The sequence below is a fragment of the Gymnodraco acuticeps genome, unplaced genomic scaffold (genome assembly GCF_902827175.1).
Source record: "Gymnodraco acuticeps unplaced genomic scaffold, fGymAcu1.1, whole genome shotgun sequence".
NCBI lineage: Eukaryota > Metazoa > Chordata > Actinopteri > Perciformes > Bathydraconidae > Gymnodraco > Gymnodraco acuticeps.
Window position 1 is genome coordinate 44,593 of NW_022989965.1, and position 13,453 is coordinate 58,045.

At 41.3% G+C, this 13,453-nt stretch overlaps 1 protein-coding gene across 1 annotated transcript; it reads left to right on the forward strand.

Annotated features, from left to right (window-relative positions):
• Positions 1–4,252: 4,252 nt before the first annotated feature.
• LOC117542894 (trace amine-associated receptor 8a-like) lies at positions 4,253–5,480 on the forward strand. Its single transcript, XM_034210766.1, has 2 exons — positions 4,253–4,425; positions 4,661–5,480. The coding sequence occupies exons 1-2, from the start codon at positions 4,253–4,255 to the stop codon at positions 5,478–5,480; spliced, it is 993 nt and encodes a 330-aa protein (XP_034066657.1).
• Positions 5,481–13,453: the final 7,973 nt, after the last annotated feature.

Below are 13,453 nucleotides of genomic sequence, written 5' to 3' on the forward strand. Positions count from 1 at the left end.
GCAGTACATCTAGCCGGAAGAGGCGGAGGACCTCCAGGTGGTGGAGATGGAGGAGCAGGATGTCGGTGTGCCCTTCGTGTTCGCCATGCCAGCGGGCCGGGTGGCCCCATTCGTCGAGGAGGAAGACGACGACTACACCTCGTTGTCTGATGCTTCCGTGGCCGGCCTCCAGGAGGGTCCACAGCACAGGTCTGTGAGGCAGGACTTCCCGGCGGTAATGACTATGGCGGCGGAGCGTGCAAATCCGTGAAATCCTGGAATATCTGGATAAGATGTTCAGGCTCGGGACGCAGATGGCAGCAGCGGCCAATAATCTTGGCGTGTTGGGTGTCTCACTGATCACCCCTCAGCAGGACATCCCCGCCTCCCCGCTTCCGGACGGGAGTGATTATTAGGACTGCTACTCGGGCAAGACGATAGATGGGCCAGACGGTATGGCTACCACAGCTGGACGTGTGATGTCCCTGGCCACAGTGTCGTCACGTCACGTGTGGCTGGGTCTGACCGCACTGTCCAAGAAAGACCGGGATGATCTCCTTGGGGCCCCCGTATCCACGGAAGGGCTCTTCGGGTCGATCACCTCGGTCACCCAGCGCTTCAGTCGCTTAGAGGAAGAGAGGGCGCAGCTCAGCCGCATTGCTGCCACTGGCTCGTCCTCAGGCTCTTCCTCGGGGGGGGTGAGCGCACGGCGGTGGTAAGACGGAGAGAGAGGCGCCGGTATAGAGCCCCCGGGGCTCCAGTTGCTCCCTCTGCCTCCACGGTTCGTCCCGGAGAACCGGCTCAATACCGGCACTCGTGGGGACGGGCTGACCGACCTGGCATTGGGAGGTTGCGTCCTGGCGGAGAGAGTCACTTTCTCCACCCAGGACGCGAAGGCGAATCCCGCCTTCTCCCTGTATGATGCTACTGTTGTGACACGATATTCTTTTACAAATAAAAATGATTGCATGTATCCCAGTCTAAGTGTAATTTCTCTCCAGATATCCACACTTCCACATAATGTTAACCGTACAGATTCCCCACTCGCTGCCCCAGTTGTAACTCCAGTAAAGGAAGCAGCTAGTGGGCATGCACATGCAAGAGTGATAAACCGAGCTATGTGGGTACAGGGACATTATGGCCAGCGTAGCAGGTTTAGGAGACACACAACGCCGAGTGTAAAAATTCCGCTTGATGCATTTCACCGTTTGGGTGAATGCATCATGGCGGAGAGCGCGCTTCAAAGACCTCAGTAGAGAATCGGCCCTTTCTGTGTCGACCCTCCATGGGCAGAACTTCCCTTCACGGGGAGTTTTTAGCCGCCCTTAAAGGACAAATGAAGAACAAGAAGAAAACACAACATAACGAACAAAATACAAGAAGAACAAAAGTTATTATTGCGAGTTCAGATAACACACAGGAGCTAGAACCCACCTGCTTCTTTTAAATCAGCTGTGTGGGAACATTTCGTGTTCCCTGTGGACTACAATCATCTTTATTTAAAGAGACTCTTGGTCCATTATTACAAAAACATACAACACTCAAATATAAATTAAAAAAGGCAGTTATACCAATGTTTCTACAGCGGTGACTGGTATCGTACAGCACTGAAACACGGATTTGACAGCAGCATAATGACAGAGTTATGAGAAACATTCAATCGACAGATGAATTTGTACATTCGATTTCTCCAAAGAGCATGGAACTTGTTGACTCGTGCGTTACAGAACACAATAACGATGGAGTGCTAGTGGAAGATCGGACGAGGACGGTGTGTCGGCGTTGTTCGACAGCGGTGCGGTATGCTAATCTGGTAACACGTCCAACATGCTAAATCATATCAGAAGGCATCACCCAGATTTGCCAATCACCGGAGCCCGGCAAAATACAGCAGCAGTTCAACAGCTTATCCCCGCTGTTTTTAAGAAGCCAATAGACATGAAAGCCGAGAGACCAAAATAAATAACGGAAGCTTTTGGCATATATATTTCAACGGCTATGCTGCGCCCTTATGCAATAGTAGAGGACCCCGGCTTTTAGTGATTGGGATTGAAAGTGATTGAAACACTTTCTTATTATTTATTTTATAATATCTTCAAGATATTATTTTTAGTTTCACAGCTTATTGAACCTTTTTGTTTGACATCAACCATCATAGATAATATGGCCATCTGAGTGTGTCTGGTACTGTTTGTGGTTTGTTTTTAACTGTGTAATAAAGTTAATCATTCAAAATGTTAGAGTTCCTTATTTTTAAACTGAAACTTGCTGTTCAAAATAAATAACAACAAACATGGAATTATACATTTGGGACTTTTTTTTGCCTTTTTCTTGTTGTTCCGAACCGTGACCCCCAAACCGAGGTACGTACCGAACCGTTACACCCCTATAAGATGCACATATTTACCATAATTTGTGAATTCCATGTGAAAAGTTAGGAATTCCTTGTCCCACCACACTGAGGTCTCTGACACCCTTTTATTAATCCTTTCAGTAAATGGTTTTACTCTGTACAGGAAGTATAAGGATGCTTCTAACAAAGGGGGACAGCTAAGCACGACAGCAAGATGTTCAATACAATTGATCAGATCTTCCTTTGAGTACCTTGGCAGAAGCTTTTCCTGGGTGGTTGAGCAACATGATACCTTGATATAAAAGAGGAGTTAGCCCTTGACCATTACTCAAGATTGAAGAGACATGTCTGCCAGAAACCTGAACAATGTCTAAAGCAGTGGTTCTCAACTGGTCAGGCCTCGGGACCCACTTTTTCCTTTGTCAATAAATCGCGACCCGAAATTTGAACCACTCAAATCTATTCAACAAAAAATCGTGCTGTAATATACGCTTTTCAGCATACTGTATATTATTAATTAAAGTGAAGTACAGTGCATATATCCCTTATAACCCTTCACAGAACTAAAGAATGCTTTTACATACTGTAAGGTTTAATGAGATGATGGAATCAAAGCTGAACTGTATAACATAAAAAGGCACACATGCTGAAAACCCAACCGCAGAAGGGGGGTCTGGGGGGATTGTCCCCCAGGAGATTTTTAGAAATACTAACATATAAACTACGCATTCTGGTACACTCTGAGAAGAAAATAAATAAATCTATTACTACCCGACATGTTAATAATATTTTATGCCATTGTTTCTTTTTCACTTTATTCTGACAGCTGAGCTTGTCTGTGTGAATTACTTTAAATTGTGTGTAGGGGTAGATAGCTCAATCTTGATTCTGATTGGCCAGAAGACTCGAAAAAACATCAGCAAAGATGTTTTATTGAGAAGATGATCACTACGTGACAGAAGTTTTCAAAGCCGTTTATGGTCTCCGGTACTTCTAGTCCAACGCCTAATGCATGCACAGCGTTAGAAAATCGGGCCTTCAAAATAAAAAATAAATGTCAAACTTTTTTTTTTCTTCACTTACACGTCTGCGACCCACTCGAAACGGGTCCACGACCCACTTTTGGGTCGCGACCCACCAGTTGAGAACCACTGGTCTAGAGCCTTTAATATTGCTGGGCAAATCTCATCCATACCTGGCGCTGTGATATTGGGATATGGTTAAAGCTTCCCTATAATCTTCCAACTTTTCATTATCCATCGACAACATTTTGGATGTGTTTGGGAGCCCTTCAAAGTGCCTGACAGTATAAGGATATCAGCAGCTCTCCTCCTGAGCTGAACACTCTGAAACCCTGTGTCCCTTTCCTGAGTTATCTGGGGGCTGCCAGAACTTTCTTGAGGCTAACAAACAGTCAATCTCATTGGCCTTCCCAATCTCTTGCCTTTATGTCGTTTTTGTTTCAAGATAACCCTGGAACAACCAGGCCCAAAAGGCTAAATAACCTAAAGCATTGTCTAGAAGCAAGTTGGCTTCATTGATCCTTTGACCATAACTCTGAGGAGCCACTCCCACAATGTAACTTATCAGCATGGCCCACTTGGTTTCAATACTTCACGAAAAATGTTAATCTTTTAAGTTTCTTTACACCGTAAAACCACTCTTGATGAGAAGGAAAAAGTGGCCGCCATAATCAAATAAGATGATGTCAATGCTGGGAATTACGAAAAAAACAAGTTGCATGGAAGTGATGAAGACTGAGATGAAGATGACTGCAGAAAACAAAGTAGAGCTTAGGGATTGCAGTCTTAGCTAGAGAGAAAGTAATAGTAGGGGCAGGACAGATGAGAAGAGATATATCAGCTGCATAACAGAGAGCTTTGCCAGAACCTAGCAGCTTCTCAACACGTCTCTCTACAGATGGAGACTTCCCAAATGGATGAACTCTGCTTTCCAGAACTCTTCAACAGATCCTGCAGGAAGCCTATGCCAGCTCAGTCAGATATCCTGCTCGCTTACATCCTGCTGTCCTTCATCACTCTGATCACTGCAACTCTCAACCTGCTGGTCATCATCTCTATTTCCCACTTCAGGCACAGACAAACTTTCAGCTTAAGCTTGTATATGTTCATGATTGGAAAGTAACATGATTTAGCCATGCATTCCTTTTAATTAATGTTTCAGATAATAGTTGTTCTGTTTTAAATTATAACACATTCAAACACTGCTCAACAAATGCATGTCCATGTCTTCTTTGTGTTTTAGTGCTGTTTGTTGTTACAAGCTATCATTGATAATTGTATTTATGGTGATATTCTTCCTTTCCAGGCAGCTCCACACCCCCACTAACCTCCTCATCCTCTCCCTGGCTGTCTCAGACTTCCTTGTGGGCCTCATTTTGATGCCTGTCAACATCATTTCAACAGAGGCTTGCTGGTACTTGGGTGACCTGATGTGTGCTCTGTATCATATAGTTCCTTGTATCATTATCTCTTCTACGGTTGGAAACATGGTGCTCATATCCATTGATCGTTATTTTGCTATTTGTGACCCTCTACATTACACCACCAGAGTAACTCTGAACAGAACACAAATCTGCATCTGTCTGTGTTGGATTTGCTCTGTTATCTATAATTGTCTCATTTTAAAGGACTTTCTGAGACAACCTGATTCACAGAATTCTTGCCATGGAGAGTGTGTAGTTGTCCTTAACAATATCACAGGAGCTGTTGACTTAGTTGTTACCTTGTTTTCCCCCATTACTGTTATCATAGTTCTGTATATGAGAGTGTTTGTGGTGGCTGTGTCTCAGGCTCGAGCCATGCGTTCTCATGTGATAGCTGTCACTATGCAAAGTTCAGCTGGTGCAACTGTTAAGAAATCTGAGATGAAAGCAGCCAGGACTCTTGGTGTTGTTGTCCTTGTGTTTCTAATATGTTTTTTTCCATATTATGCTCCATCCCTTATAGGTGAGGATATTGAAACTGGTAGTTCAACCTCACCCATTGTAATGTGGTTGCTGTGTTTTAACTCCTGTCTGAACCCATTGATTTATGCCTCGTTATACCCCTGGTTTAGAAAATCTATCAAGCTCATTGTTACCCTTAAGATACTTAAGTCTTGCTCTTGTGATTCTAAAATACTGTAATGACGGGCTGGGGTTGAGATATATTCTAAAAACCTCTGTTCAGATGGACATATTGTTGCTATTGTTGCTCAGTCAGAATGCAATGTGTAATGGCTGAAGAACGATTAGACATTATTTAATGCAGTAAAACATATGTAACTAAAAGATATTAAATAATTGAATACAAAATAAAACTTGAAAATGTTACATTGTGTGGAAGAAGTAGTATTTGTTGAACTGTGTTGACTTCAGTTTGACCAGTATTCTGGTAATGATATGTTCAATTGTTAATTTAGTAGACAATATGCAGAACAGACTGATTGAGTATGTCGTTGGCAGAAGGTGAGTGTGCAACTTCAAACGAAAAGACAGAGCTGTCGTGTGTGTGTGTGCGTGTGTGTGTGTGTGTGTGTGTGTGTGTGTGTGTGTGTGTGTGTGTGTGTGTGTGTGTGTGTGTGTGTGTGTGTGTGTGTGTGTGTGTGTGAGAGAGAGAGAGAGAGAGAGAGAGAAAAAGGAGAGAAGGTTTTACTGACACATAACAGATTTGTTTCTCCAACATACTGACGATACAATATAACAAGAACAAAAATAAATCTTGTTGAGTGCTCACACATGTTTATTTTACCATTGCTCATGAAAATGTACATGAACTGTCTGTTGCAATAATGAGGGATTCAAATGTAGAAAAACATTCATAATATTTAGGCTGACAATAAGAATTAAAGCTTCAAGCAGCGATGATCGGGACCTCGCTAGGGCTGCTCGATTAAGGCAAAAGTCATTATCATGATTATTTTGGTCAATATTGATATCACGATAATTAAATACGATTATTCATTGACTTAGAAAACATCCTTTTATTGAACTTTTAAAAAATAAATAGTAATTTGAACAGTATCTTGTTAACAGTTGATTACCCTGAACCTTAAGTATAATTCAACTGAAAAACCAATACAAATATAAATAAAATAAATTATACATTTATATCCCCATTTAAATAAATAATATAAAATTAATAAATACCAATAAAGAAAATCAACAAATATTTTGGGGTGCACTTCCACAACCTACTGAACATAATATATAAAACTGACAAACTGTGATAGAGGTCTGTCCGTACTGTCACAGTTAGCACAAAGTGAGCTTTTAGTGAAATAAAGCTAAGCAGTTAAACACAAAAACAGGTGGTCTAGGCAAGGCGAAAACAAAACAACGAGAAAGAAAAGACCAGAGAGGGAAAGAGGAACAAGGGCCAACCTGCATTATAAGATTTTTTTGTTTAAGGATTCAAAAGGGCCATATAAGTCTTAACGATACCCATTATCATCATGATGAAATTATGGTTAAAAACTACACACATGAAACAAACAATGAAGCTAAAAAAACAAGCTAAATAAAAAAAATGTACCCTGAAATAAACATTAAAGTAACTGGAAATCATTCGATACTCTTGTCTCAGGCCCAGCTTGTTTTACTAAGTTATGTCAATTAAAATGTAAAGGTTCAAACTCCATGTCGCTTTTATTATTACACTCATACTTATCTGCTGCAAAACATTACATGTTCTCCATCACACTATATAAATGCACCAGTTATTTAGTGGGAATGCTGACACAGCATTACTTTTAGAGATATTAAACATTGTTCAGACCTTGGTAAAGAGGCCTTCTTCATATTTAGAGTGCGTGATGTCACAGCTAGAGTGGGACATGTCGTTAGCTCAAATAGAAACACCTGTGTCATGGAACACGATGATGTCATCACTCCAACTGACATGCTCAGAGCAGCAGACTTCAGATAATGGTTAATGGTCCTGCCCTCAACAGCTCTACGTCAAAAGTGTCATCATATGCAGTTTCCATGGAAACGCATCCCTCGCCATAAAACACGATGTTGTCGTAACGCCTATAAAAAGGGTCAAAACAGCACCACACTTCAGATAATGGTTAATGGTCCAGCCCTCAACAGCTCTATGTCCATTATGGGGTTTCATCATATGCCGTTTCCATGGAACCCCTGGGGTCGCTATAACTCTTGTGAACATTTTCAAAAAGTGCTCAAACTTCACATGTTTGCTAACAGTCCAGCCGTGAAGGCATCTACGGGACAGTTATGAGATTTCTTCAAATGCCATGGCAACACAATGCTCGCCATGAGACACGGTTTCCTCATAACATTACATTACATGTCACTTGTTAGACGCTTTTATCCAAAGCGACTTACATACTCAATACTGTGGACAATCCCCACAGGAGCAATTTGGGGTGAAGTGTCTTGCCCAGGGACACAATGACATGCTGACTGCAGTGGGGTTTGAACCTGTGCCCCCCTGGTCCCAAAACCAACGCACAACCCACTGCACCACACGCCTCCCTACTTCACTAACTTCAGTGAAAATACTCCAAACAGCCCAGAACTTCACAGGTTTGGTAACGATGCAGCCATCAAAGCATCTAAGCGTATGATGGGATGTCATCAAATGCCGTTGGCATGGCGACAGATCATTCGCCATCAAGTTAGTTCAAAAGTTTGCAATTAAAATATTCTGCTGCTTTTCCAAGCCTTTTTACTTTATTTTCTTCTTCATTTATTTTTACATTCAAGCCCCCAGTGTTCATGTATCATTTCAATCTAAATTCTTCACTTTCTTCTTACACATTACATTTCAGCTTTCCAGCATAAAGCATTCCCACTAGCAATTTCTTCAGGAATTGCATTCTCTAGTTTCCAAATACAATCCTTTAGTTCATACTCATTGCTTTTTTAATTAGTTATTATTTTATTTGTTTATTTATTATTAGTAGTTTACATTTGTTTATAAAATGTCAGTTCCAAACTAACTGCATTCAAATGATGCTATTCAGCTGTTTTATGCAATTATTCAAGTTACACAATCAATTCAAACTATTTGATACACATTCAGTTAATAATTACAAATGTCTGCCAATTTACCCCCTTTTTTACTCTTAATAACTAAATATATGTACATATAACATGGACCTCCATTAGCTTACTCTCTACCTAAAGGTGGGGTAGGTAATTCACTTCAGAAACTCTTTTTGTTATATTCCATGGAATGCTCTTAGTATCCCGATAGCAATGAATATATGAAATGCTTTGACAATAAATACATAAAAAAATGTCATCTGTTACATTACATTACATTTAGCTGACGCTTTTATCCAAAGCGACTTACAATAAGTGCATTCGACCAAGAAGATACAAACTTGAAGGAAACAGAATCATATAAGTACATCAGGTTTCATAGAGCCAAACATTTCAAGTGCTACTCAACTAGCTTTAGATAAGCCAGTCCTTTATTAGTATATAAGTGCTTTGTTAGTCATTTTATTTCTCGAAGTGAATTCAAAAGAGATGAGTTTTCAGTCTGCGCCGGAAGGTGTGTAAGCTCTCTGCTGTCCTGATGTCAATGGGGAGCTCATTCCACCATTTTGGAGCCAGGATAGCAAACCAACGTGTTTTTGCTGATGGGAACTTGGGTCCCCCTCGCAGTGAGGGTGCAGCGAGTGTACAGTTTAACCATGTCCTGGATGTAGGAGGGGCCGGATCCATTCGCAGCATGGTACGCAAGTACCGTGTCTTGAAATGGATTCTAGCAGTTACTGGAAGCCAGTGAAGGGAGCGGAGTAGCGGAGTGGTGTGGGAACATTTTGGAAGGTTGAAGACCAGACGAGCCGCTGCATTCTGGATGAGCTGCAGAGGTTGGATGGCACATGCAGTAAGACCAGCCAGGAGGGAGTTGCAGTAGTCTAGGCGTGAGATTACGAGAGCCTGGACCAGAAGTTGTGTCGCTTTCTGGGTCAGGAGGGGACGCATCTGTGGAAGCGGTAGCGCTGTAAAAAGCACGACCAATCATTTTTGCCGGCCCGGCTAAAGTAACTGGATGGCCTACCTGCCTGTCAGCCTTCCATCTGTGCACAAACTTATCTCGTGCCCTCATTGGTCATGTGCACGTTCGTGTGTATTGGAGGAGGGGCTCTGTGAGGAAGTCTGAAGGAAGGGGCAGATTTTTTCGGTTGCATACTTTCAAGTTCTAGCGCACTCGAGCTGGTTTCTCCATTCTTACCTACCCTACCTTTAACTCTTCAAATCTATTTTTAAGTTTTATTTTGATGGAGGTCATGAACCTTTCTTGGCCTGGTTTGGTCTTCTCATCATTCAATTGTGGTGGAAAAGGGATAAAATCTCCTATAATGGTAAAACAAAAATATTCCTTTAACCTCTCTCAGAACAGGCACAAGCACAATGCTCTGCCAGAAGGGAATGAAAGTCTGTAAAGATGTCATCATGGTTCCACAGAATACCAAGTTGCTTTTCAACCTACAAAACATCGGGCCAGAGGCCATGACAGCTGGGGAGGACAGGCAGAAACACAAGAGTAGCAGGTGAAAATAATCAGACAATCAGACAGGCGGGAAAACACAGGGCAATAAATGATTTACTAGGATCCACATTATCAATTAGGGCTGAACGATATACCGTGTCATGGCGATAACCGTGATATGCACATGCGCGATATTCACACCGCAGGGACGTGCGGTTTTATTCATTTAAAAAAGAAAATGCTCACGCACTTAAGCACAGAATTCAAAATAAAGATACCCTTATTACTTACCGAAACTGCACATACAATATATTCGATTAAAGCTGAGACTCCACAGATTATTTAAGTATAGTAAGCGATCCAATCTCGCAACAGGGGAAGCAAACACAGACATCACAACACGTACCTTTTACGGAGCTTTTACGGGAGATCGTCTCACCGTAGCTGTCAATCTGATCAAAAGACGTGTTCAATGGCATTAAAACGAGAAAAAACGCGCCTGAATCGGTTGATCCATAGGTTGATAATGTATCTGTGGCTTTCAAGCAATTGTTTATAATCCATAATTCCATTTTTATGTAAAAATCGGAGCACAACAGTTAGCTGCTAATGGTAGACACCAGAGTGTATGCAGCTTCCGGTTTTGGCTACGCGTCACTCTCACTCCTTATTTGGTAATGTGTGTGTGTTAGACTACGCTGGACTGCCGCATTGCCAAGACCGGAAGCAGCAGCCACTCTGGTAGCTACCATTAGCAGCTAACTTTTGCTCTGCGATTTTTACATTAAAATGAAATTATGGATTATAAATGAAATCATTTTTGTATACAGAGAAGTTAAAAACCTATGGATTAACCGATTCAGCCGCGTTTTTTCTCGTTTTAATGCCATTGAACACGTCTTTTGATCAGATTGACAGCTACGGTGATACATCTCCCCTAGAAGCTACATAAAGGTACGTGTTGTTATGTCTGTGTTTGCTTCCCCTGTCGGAGTTCGGATCACTCAGTGATGATACTATATACCTAAATAATCTGTGGAACCTCAGTTTTAATCGGATATCTTGTATGTGCAGCTACGATAAGTGATAAAGGTACTTTTATCTTGAGTTCTGTGCCAAAGTGCGTTAGCATTTTTCGCTCAGGGGTCATTTAGATGCTTTTTATGAGACTTGTGTTTTGTTTTGGTAAAAATGGTTTGTATCGTCAGTTAGCTGAGATTATTTCCGTTAATCTGATATAACACATTAATAGCAGTGGCAGCCGGCCCATAGGGGCGCTAGAGGCGCCGCCCCACCTCTTCCCACATACAAAAAAAAATATTAAAAAAAATATTTAATTAAAAAAGAAATATTTAAAAATAAAATATTTAAAAAATATATATATTTATATTTTTATTTTTAATGAACAAGGTAAATATCATACAATTGGTATCAGTAAAATGTATAGTCTACAATAAAATCTCGTTTAAAATTGTGTTACGATGTCTAAAGTTACTGATAAGTCACATGTTTCCTGCCTGGCCTTGCCCGTGGCATTAGTTTATCATTACCAGGCGCCGTGCAAGGAGCCCCCGAGCCAAACAGCAGCAACCAGCACGTTGCAAAAGTCTCAATAGTAAACTGTGCCGCCGAAACATAACTTCAGCCAAACAGCACCGTCAAATATTTTGGTCACGAGGGCGCTCACGTTGGCGCCCACGTTGCTTACGTGCGTTGACGTGAGTTGTTTTTTAGACTCGTGAGTGACCAATGTGTTGGATGAGTTGGATGAGAATGGCTTCGTGTGCAGGTGGAGTCGCCGGACCTCGGTCCCTGCCCAATTCCGTTCAAGAGCTAATCTCCAATCCTTTCTAAAGGAGAAGTTTGGGAGATAAACTGTTGCTTAAAGACCTTGGACCGGACCAACCCGATTTGTATATATCGCAGCAAGCTCGTGAAAAAGACAAAACGTATCAACGAGGCTTCTCACGTACACCAGAAAGGCATGGCTAGCTGGATGCAAACAGGTAAATGCTGTCTTTTGTTTCCCATGCTTGCTCTTCAAACAGCCGGGGACAGATACGATCTGTTCAGAAACTAGACAAAAGTTAAACAAGTACAAACCACAGACTGTCTGTGTCATGGAGAGTACAGTCGCTGGTTTATTTATGTCTGTATAGGCCGTTATTGTGATTGTGGACGGTCGGAGCATAAAAACTTTAGCTTAGCCAAGCTCCATTCAGAAAACAAGCATTCTAAAAGGTTTTTCGCCTGCCGTCTGTCTTCAGACTTGTCAAAGCATTAATTCATGGTTTTTACTAACCGGTATCAGTATGTTGTTATGTCGGCATCATTTAGAAACGTGTATTACAATTTAATCACGGTAAAATATGTTCATTTTGTTGTAGTTGTAGCTCCCGAGCGCGTCTTGTTTGAATGATGCGAGTAAACACAGCTGGCAGCCGCGGTGAAACTCGAGCGACTAGAGCGATGCGATAGGAGCGTTTAGAGCGAAGCGAATATTCGCATCGTGTCCGGTCTGAACGCAGCATTAAAGCGAGCTCCGCGCTGCACTGGAAACGCGCCATTACATCACCAGAAGTCCTAATTTAAGGGGTCCTTTCTCCCCAAAAAAATGTTTTTACTCACTATATCAACAGCCCCACCAAAAATATTTTCCACCAGCCGCCACTGATTAATAGGTTCTTAAATATTAAGATCCCCTGAGACACAGTGTCGTGAAAAAAAAGTAAAGTACCCGCCGGGACTTTAGGGCTTAACAGGTTAAAAAAAACACAATATATACCGCAGGGGGGGGGAAAAATGCGATTTTTTTTTTTCAATATCGTGCAGCCCTATTATCAATACTAATGCCTCTCAAATGTTGGCAAAATAAGGAATGGTCTATCAAACTATAAGTTTCAGTGCAGCGACACAGATCCTGAGAACACCACATACGTATACGAGGAAAGCTCCTCGGCCGTGTTCACCTGTGGACAGCTACTGTGGGTAGCCATCGTTCTTCATCTTCAGCCTCATCATGTAATGAGGGGAGTTTTTAATGCTGCTGTTATTATAATTGCAAATATTTCTATTGTAAATGAGTCCTGCAACAACTGCAGATAAACAGCAGGGTGAGACAGAGACTGTCTATGCCTGTATTATGTATGCAATGTTGCACCATGATGTTATAGATTTGATTGGATATATATATATATATATATATATATTGTAATTTATTATGAATTTTAAACTTGCAACATTTTCTTACAAACTAAACATATTTTATATTTAGACATGATATAAAAGTAAGTGTATTGATACAGAACTATGCTATACAGAAAATACATGCATGTACAGTATATTTCTAGTCCCTATTTTGAAAAAAGTGAAGATTTATAACAATAAAATCAAAAATTAGGGTTTATAGAAGTCCTGTTATGTATTCTAAAAGGTATAATGGGCCTACTGCAAATCCTCTAACACAATTATTCTTATAGAAATCTGGTAATGAGTTTTCCCCTCACTGTCTGCATGACTGTTCCTTAGTCTACTTGTTTGTGCTCAGTTTTCTCCGTCTTTTCTAAAGTACTCTATCATCTGAAGCACTTTGACATAAACAACTCAAGGTCATACCTACATCCATAACATACATCTTGACTATCATGTG

Coding starts and splice junctions, on each gene's coding strand:
- LOC117542894 (XM_034210766.1), top strand. CDS start 4,253: ATGGAGACTTCCCAAATGGATGAACTCTGCTTTCCAGAACTCTTCAAC. Junction 4,426..4,660: donor ATCTCTATTTCCCACTTCAG/GCACAGACAAAC, acceptor CTTCCTTTCCAG/GCAGCTCCACACCCCCACTA.